Source organism: Danio aesculapii, chromosome 17, assembly GCF_903798145.1.
Source record: "Danio aesculapii chromosome 17, fDanAes4.1, whole genome shotgun sequence".
Lineage (NCBI taxonomy): Eukaryota > Metazoa > Chordata > Actinopteri > Cypriniformes > Danionidae > Danio > Danio aesculapii.
Window position 1 is genome coordinate 13,965,979 of NC_079451.1, and position 9,011 is coordinate 13,974,989.

The 9,011-nt window shown below is 40.0% G+C and overlaps 1 protein-coding gene across 1 annotated transcript in view; it reads left to right on the plus strand.

Annotated features, from left to right (window-relative positions):
- The window catches only part of ralgapa2 (Ral GTPase activating protein catalytic subunit alpha 2), a 322,593-nt gene that overhangs the window by 198,275 nt on the left and 115,307 nt on the right, over window positions 1-9,011 (plus strand). The window contains 2 exon segments of the mRNA XM_056477537.1: window positions 1,017-1,821; window positions 8,996-9,011. The exon segment at window positions 8,996-9,011 is cut by the window's right edge and continues 56 nt beyond it. Of these exon segments, the coding sequence (XP_056333512.1) occupies window positions 1,017-1,821; window positions 8,996-9,011 (821 nt within the window).

Consider the following 9,011-nt stretch of genomic DNA (forward strand, 5'->3'; position numbering starts at 1 on the left):
TTGAGCACACTGTGTAAGCCATATTTTATTTCATGCACTAACAGGGTTTCAGGGGTCTTAAAAAGTCTTAAAAAGTCTCAAATTTAAAAAATAGAAATTTTATGCCTTAAAAAGTCTTAAATTCGCTGTTCTAGGTCTTAAATAGTTTTTGCACAGGTCTTATTTTTCCGATGTCCATGTAACGCTACATCTAATGCTCATTTACATTTTTTTGTTGTTGTTGTTGCTTGGTTTTCATGGTGTTGTAGTTCTTATTTCACCAGTTTAAATGTAATTTGTGGTATTACAACTACAAATGAGACCAACATGCAATAGCCAATCAGCTTTCTGTTATTAAGCACAGTGCGCTCAGCGAATGTGACATCATCGCTGTGTTTGCGGAGGTTCGCTTTGGGTGCATGTGACATGATTTCGACTGGAAAAGTTTGTTAAGATCAAAAAGAGAGGCCATGCAAGTTTTCCACCATTCTCAGGTTTTACACTGATGTATATATTACAATTTTGTCATTTTTAAAACAATTTAATAGTTACAAACTAAAATTAAGCAACAAATTATTTCTTTGATAGCTGGAAAGGTATATTTGGACCTACAGGTTTACAATATACTGATGCCCTATTTTTAGGCTTTATTGGTGATAATGGTGAGGAATGTTGCCATTATTGCCTTTTTAGCTTATAAGTAGAGGACAGAAACTAGCCAGACCGTAATGTGTGTGGGCAAAAAAAAAAAAACTGTCAGTATTTTTTAGCAAGTGTACTCGTTTTGCTTTTATTCTTGACTTTAACTTGAATAGGTAGAACTGTCCAAGATATGATCAAAAGCAAGTGATCAGTTTGAACAAATTTATTTTGCCACTAATTTTGTGATTTTGCATTTTCTCTTTATGCGTATGCATGTTTTTGATATTGTGATATAGGTCTTAAATGTAATACTTAATGGTCTTAAAAAGGTCATAAATTTGACATTATGATATCTGCAGAAACCCTGACGAAGCTAAACTTGCTTTGTATTCCAGAAAAGAAAAGGAGAAGCATGGAGCTGATACCACTGACTGCTCGCATGGTAATGACACACCTGGTCAATCATTTGGGCCACCATCCTCTGAGCGGCGGCCCGGCCCTCTTGAACAGCCTGGTCAGCGAGAACCACGACAACCCCTATGTAGAGTCTTCAGAGCTCTCATCCGAGGTCTTCAAGAGTCCCAATCTGCAGCTCTTCGTCTTCAATGACAGCACGCTCATCTCATACCTGCAGATCCCCTCTGATAATTCCAACACCGCTCCGCTAAGTGCCAACCCCAGGGATCATTCCTCTGAGGTCCGTGTCATCATCCGGGACATCTCAGGCAAGTACTCATGGGACAGCAGCGTTCTCTTCCGCACTTTAGATGGCACCGGTGTGAATTCCAGTGACAGCAGAGATCAGTCCTCTCATGAAGCTGCTCGCTCAGAAAAACGGAGCTCAGTCCGCTTCAGTAAATGTTCATCAGAGCTGGATGTGGAAGATGGCGTGGATGTGCTGGATCAGCTTCTGGAAGACCTCGGCCACAGCAGTCCCGAGTGTCTGCCGGAACCCCAGCTCAGACTGACCCAGCCACCATCTCCACCCATGGGCATGAACCTGGAGATAGAGGGGCTCATCATGGAGGCCGTCCACAGGCAGTCAAAACAGGAGGAAGAGGAGTTGATGCGAAGGCAAATCGAAGACCCCAGTGTCAGAGCAGAGAGGCAGAGAGAGCCAACGCACCAGGAGCCCAAATCCCCATTCTACCTATGCAGACTCCTCCTCAATGACCTCGGCATGAACTCATGGAATCGCAGGTACTATACAGTGTTCTCTTTGCTTCACAGTCAACAGGTCTTTGTTGAATTAGTAGTGGCCTAATAATTAGAGAGTTGAAATTGAGAGCCTAAGGTCGCAGGTTCGAGTATCAGTATCAGCAGGGATTGTTGGTGGAATGAATATCATCCTCAATACTATCCCTGAGGTGATTCCCTTGAGCAAAGCACTAAACCCCCACTACTCCCCAAGCAGCCCGCTGCTCTGGGTGTATGTTCACAGGTGTAAGTTGCTTTGGATTAAAGTGTCTGCTAAATGCATACATGCAATGTAAATGTAATGAATAGTACAGTCAAAATGGAAATTCTGTCAATTACAAACTCACTGTTCTCAATATCACCCTTCTTTGGTTATTAAAGGAATACAATGGTCCCTCGTTATTCGTGGGAGCTTCGTACTTCCTCTTTACTTTTTACAATTTTTATAGATTTTTTAAGGCTGAAAAACGGCTAACTACACTTTTTGTAAACTATACACTTTTCTCAGACAGGTATTAAAGAGCTGCTATTATACATTAAAAAGGGTTATATTTTGGTTTTAAGGGTCTCCAACAACAGGCTGATATACATGCAAGGTCAAAAAACACTTTCATTGTCTTAAAATATGCATTTATTTTAACCTAATTATCCCAGCGACTCCCATATGATTCATTCAGCAATTCATTTGTTCCCAAACCCCTCCGTTGAGCAACGCTAATCTGCACTGATTGGACCGATGACACCCTGCTGCAATTGACCCTTCGCTAAGCCACACCCAAAAACCGCCATCCACCAATCGTGGCTTAGCAACCGTAGCTATGCGCAGGAGGCCTGTCAAGTTTTCAAGCGAGGGAAACAAGCCAAAGTGTTGTGCATATGGATTGTGCAAATCTGACACCCGTTATCCTTAAAGTTTGGACATGGTGGTGGAATTTTTTCCCTTTTCAAAACCAAAAACCCAAGAGGAGAAATGCCAGCATGGATCAAGCTCTGTGAGGGGCGCTTAAGGAGCGGAGTTAAGTTGGTTTTGTTTCAAAATTCCTGACACATCTTACCCTAAACAGATCTAAACTGTGTTTCCTACAAAAATACAAAGCAGGTTATGTTTCACAGCTGTCTTTTTTTTCCGCTCGATATTATGAGCACTGCTCCATTTAAGCCTTTGCCATAGTAATGTTAGTCATACTAATAGCAAATAGGTCATAATGACATGAGTTATTGATCCAGAAAATACAAATCTGCGAATCTGTTGCTAACTTTACCGAACTTCATATTTACGTCTGTTTTAAGCTACAAAGATTTGAAATTACAAATCAACAGAGCAAGACAGAGATGTGATCACAAACTGAGCACCTGCGATCAATATACTTTACCCGCAGTTGTTTTTCAGTCATTTATAAAGAGCACACAAACATACTGACAGTTATAGGTAACTTACTGTACATTGTTATGGGTCAATGATGCTAATATTCGGCACACATTTATCAATTTTCCCTTTCTGGCTGCTCTTTCTATGAATTAATTATGTAAAAGCTCTGTCCATATGTGTTTCCTCGTGGGTTAGTAACGCTACATTTCATTGCACAACAATTAGTCCATTAGGCTTTTTGGCTAAAAATAGAGAAATCACAGTTTAATTTTGTTAGTATTAGATTATTTTTAAATTTCATCTCTCCTGTTGTGCAGGAACTAAGCTGTTGAATGATCAGCGTATGAGGTGTCTAGGCTAAGCTAGCTACAATTTAGTTTGAATTATTCTCTAATCGGTTGCGTATTATGTTGTGAATATCCTCCTGTAATTCATACTGCAGTCCTTTCTTGTCTGGCTTTCTCGAATATCTCACCTGTTCGCCAAAAATGACTGATTATATCCCGAATGTCTGACACCAGCGCATACACATTAAAAAAGACGTGCCAGGCACGAAAGCTTGACAGGCATAGCAACAATAACTAAGGAGGGCAGGGCTTAGCGAAGGGTCAATTGGACGACAGCGTTCAGCGCGAGACAGAGTGAAATTCCCAGCACAGCATATCAACAATATTGAAGTAGTTAGAGTGCATAGTGTATGTGTAAGCATACTTTCTCAGGAGTCTCCCATATTTCAGACCCATTTCCAGCCACCCACCCATTTTGTTATTTATCCCAGAAAACTCTCGTAATTTCAATTTCATAGTAGTTACTGACACCACAGATAAACAGTACCCGATTCATAACAGTGTTATTCAGAAACCTAAGACCCCCGGTCTCCCGGATTTTCAGGGACAGATGTTGCCAGGTATGTGTGTGAGCCCAATGCAGGAATGCATTAAAGCAGTGCAACATTGCAACGACAAACGGCATTGGAATGTGAGCTCACAAATGCATTTAAATCCGTAAACAAAGCGACACACATCGCGCTTTTAACGTGGCTTTAGACATGATAAGAGAATATAAAGAGTTAACCAGATACACTACAAGCAGTTACAAGTAACAAAACAGTAACAGTAAGTGCTCATACTGTGTTCTCTGTGGGTCCTAATGCCCCAGTATAGCGATGGGGACTCTATACTGTCAGTGAGCACCATATTTCGGATGAGACGTTAAACGGAGATCTCTCTGTGGTCATTAAAAATCCCATGGCACTTTTCTTAGGCAGAGTAGGGGTGTAACTCTGGTGTCCTGGACAAATTCACCACCCTCGACCCTTACCCATCATGGCCTCACATCTATCCTAATCTACTGAATTGGCATCTCTCTTTTAACGGCAACTGTTGTGTGTTGAGTACACTGACAACATTGTCCTGTTTCTGCCGTCGCATCATCTAGTTGGATGCTGCACACTGGTAGTGGTGAGGAGAGACCCCCTCACACAATTGTGAATTGCTTTAGATGTACAAGTATGGCCATACTCGATAAATGCGCTATATAAATGCACTTGCTTTACATTACAGGTGTTTTGACAGTTCAGAGCCACCTTACCAGCAAAGGCCAAAATCCAGAATGCTGTCACTTGCAGCCCAGATCACTTTATGACAAACAAAGTTTGTAATAAATATGACAGAATGTCGTGGACAGTTGACAACCACTGCTGTAGACTACTGTATGCTTTTTCCCCTGCTGTTGTTTGGCGAGGATTCCTTTATAGAAATGTGTGTTATGTGGCTGAAGAACCACAAGAATCAAAAAAACACAAACGATCATTTTGGACTTCAGTGTGCAGTACACTTATTTCACGGGTCCGCCATTTAAAAAAAACGGAAACGAGGCTGCGGTGGGAAAAAACCCGGGCTGTGTCCGAAACCGCCTACTACTCAGTAGGTACTGCATTTGAATTTAAACGTACTACTCGGCCGTTAGAAAAGTACGTTCTATACAGTATAAATATGAGAAATATGAATGGAATTCAGACGTATGACATCCGCCATTTTGTTGTGGTAACATGACGTACCTGTGCGAGTTGTGTCGCTTTACTTCCATTCATGAATTCTCTCACGGGGCATCATGGGATAGCGCAGCTTGCATGACATGCGCACTTCAGAATCTCGCCGGAAGCAGTAAGTCAGTTCAATTCAATTCACCTTTATTTGTATAGCGCTTTTACAATGTAGATTTTGTCAAAGCAGCTTCACATAAAAGATCATAGTAAATTTAAATAGTATAGTTCAGTTTTTAAAGTTTCAGTTCAGTTTAGCTCAGTTCAGTGTGGTTTAATAATCACTACTGAGGGTTGAAACACTGAAGAGCAGATCCATCGATGAGCAGCTCTACCAATCCCGAACCATGCAAGCTAGTGGTAACAGCGGCGAGGAAAAAACTTCACCAGTTGGCGAAAGTGAAGAAAAAAAACCTTGAGAGAACCAGGCTCAGTTTGGCACGACCATTTTTCCACTGGCCAAACGTTTTGTGCAGAGCTGCAGTCTAAGCACCAGAGGCTGAAATCAGGGCCTCAGCGAAGACTCATCTGTCCCTGGAGAGTCACAGGAATCAGTCTCATGCTCTCCACTCCTCCATGACCACCACAGCAGCTGCTCAGGATACGGCCTGGTCCAGTATATGGAAATCTTGGAATCATCTCGTCACTGGTCTTGGATCATTCGGGTCCAGTCATCCGGGTACTTCTCGCATACTGATTTTCGAATTCTATGAATTCGGACATACTACTCGCCTCGCATACTGATTTTAGTGTACTGTATAGTATGGAAGTATGCGGTTTCGGACGCAGCCCCGGAAGTATAGGATCAGCAGCACTGTAAACATTGCAACGACATGCTGTGAACTACTAACCTCAAACTGTTGCAGCGGTTTCAAAATGCAGATATGGTGTAAACATCACTTTAATATCATTCAGTTAAGTTTAATTTAAACAATTAAAAGCATATTAGGCACATCAAACCGAATCACAATCTCTTTAAGAGTAATACACTTAAGTGTCCTTTTAGGCTTCAGTTCATGGCACAAGGTAAACACTGTGGGGATGCTTCCCTGGTTCAGCCAACCCGGTGAGTGATAAAACAGTGCTGTCCTCTGTTGCACACTCTCATGTTTTCTGTAATACTGTTGTCACGATACTGACATTTTTAAAATGTTCATTTGCTGCTAACATTTAAGTTCGTTTTTAAACACCGCTGATTTGCCATAGTATTCACCAGTGCTGAACAGAAATGTGAAGGTCATCAGTTCACCATTTTTCATCAAGTGCAAGCACAGATATAGGGACATTGGAGCGTTTTAAAGCCACAAAGACCAGTCAAGTCATCAGTGGATCGCTTGTCTGTGCACTTGACAAACATTGGTGAAGTGCAATGAACTGATGACCTTCACGGCCAATCACAGTCATTTTTGTTGATCACTGGTGATTACTATGGCAAATCAGCGTTTAAGAGCGTGCTCAACATTGCTAAAAGTAAGTGGGAAATGGATGTTTTTTTTTTTTTTCAATACCAAAATTCAGTATCACGACACGTCTACAATAGTGAAATAATCAGTTAATTAACTTGAGTTTGATAAATAGCATCTAAAATGTGTGTTTGGAAAAGAAAATGTTAGCTAACTATAGTGCCATTTCCCTTAACTTATCTAAAATTGAGGTCTGATATCCCTATTTTTACACTATCCGTTCAGAATGGACCTTTGGGTCAATCGGAAGGTGGTGAAAGGATAAACTTGTGTCGCTTTCTCTTTCCTGATAAGATAAATGGCCAGGAACACAACAATACACCATTGCAGATGCCATTTCTGTGTGACTTCAGGCAATACTTTCGGGTTTCTTTCCACCTCAGCCTCACTTTCGCTTTTAAAATGGTGGTTGCGTGAAATCAGTCTATAACCTTTCCTTTAAACATATAAAATGGTATGGATTTCTTTATTTTGTTGAACAGAAAGCAACATACTTTGTAGAACGTTGGAAACCCGCAACAATTGACACCATAGTACTATGGAAGTCAACGGCTGCTGCTTTTAAGCTTTCTTTAGCATATCTTCCTTTGTGTTCAACAGAAGAAAGAAATTCAAACACAAAGTGAAGGATGGGTAGATGATGGCAGAATTTTCATTTTGAGATAAATGATCCCTTTATCTGGGTTAACTACACATAATAAACCTGTTACTTTAAAATTCTCAAATTATTGTCATGTAACTTTAAACAAATTCAGTGTTTACAGTATCTATAAGGATCTCTAAAAGATGTACTTATATATACGTGTAAGTGTGATCATACTAAAATAAACAGGTAATAGATATTTTTCTGAACTAATTAAATGTCAAAGTGCAAAGATACTGGGTATAAAGATGAAGACACCATCTGAGTTTGTCAGATTTGGATAGACATGCAGCAGACAAATGCTTAGCAAATAAATTGACCTGAATTAATTGCACTTCTCTGGAATATGGGTATTGTGTATACCAGGGCTAGTCAATTAGTTTGTCAAGGGGGCCAGTTCATGAAAAGCATTCCAAATGAAGGGCCGGAGAGATATGACTTGCGACATGAGCAAGAAGAGCCTATATGCTGTATTTTTGCTCCTTAAGACACCCAAATTGGCTTTTTCTACGTTAAAATCTTAATATATTGTTTTTTGAAACTACATAAAATCAGTGCATTTTACAATAGACTTTTTTTTACAAACATTCAAATGTTGTATTTCAGAGCGCAACAAAAGCAGTGCATTGCTTAAGTAGGTTTCTTCTACATTCAGACACATTCATATGTTATGAACTGCACAACAATTAGGGATGCAACGATTATAGATTTTGGTTGTACGATTATATAGTCTGAAGAATAATCATGGTTTCACAGTTATCATGTCTAATATAAATTCAAGCTTTATATTAGGTAAGTAGCTATTTAGATTAACTGTTTTTGCCATCTATGTTCATACATACATAATTATTTTAATAATAATTCGTCTAACATATCTTTTGTTTACATTGTACTGAAAGGCACACACAACTCTCACCGTGAGATGTTTTCTAATGCGTGCACCCACGAAAGCCGCAAGCGTGCGTTGCTCCGCATATTGTCATATATTCATTCATTAGAAATAAGGAAAAGGTGTGATATGGGAATGGCCGCTGCTATAGTTAATCTGGTGTACGTGTATATTAGCCTCAGTGTACAAGCTTGGAACTTTAACCTAGCGCACAGTTGGCAACTTGGCATAACTTTGTTTAACTGCAGCAGTTTCGTTTCGTTCCGTGCAACAGAAATGCGCCTTAGAGACGACTTTGCGATTAATTAACTGTGACGAATTAAAGCGCAGTTAATAGTGAAATCGGCTAATCGTTGCATCCCTATTAAGGCCTTTTCTACAAACACATCCAAATGTTTTTGGCTGCTCGCATCACTCGCTTTATGGTGACTCACACTCTGTGCAGCCTTCAACTGCTGCTTGTGCTGTATTGAACAGACGCGCGTCACTTCATTACTATAGCGGCCGTTTTTCGACAGAACAAAATTTATTTTTGATATCTTGGTCACACTGTTTGGAGGGCCGGAACAAATTGCCAATTGAATAGCCCTGGTGTATATTATTAATGCGACAATAATTATTAACTCTAATCTCAATGTAGCTTAAGCCTTCTTACAGGGAGAGATTTTTAAATATTTAAAAGAAAAGAAACTCTTGAAACATTTGAATTTGTCTTTTGTGAAGTTGTACCTAGTTTTATGATGTTCTCTGCTTCTGTTCATCTGTATAGAAAGAGCTTTCATCTC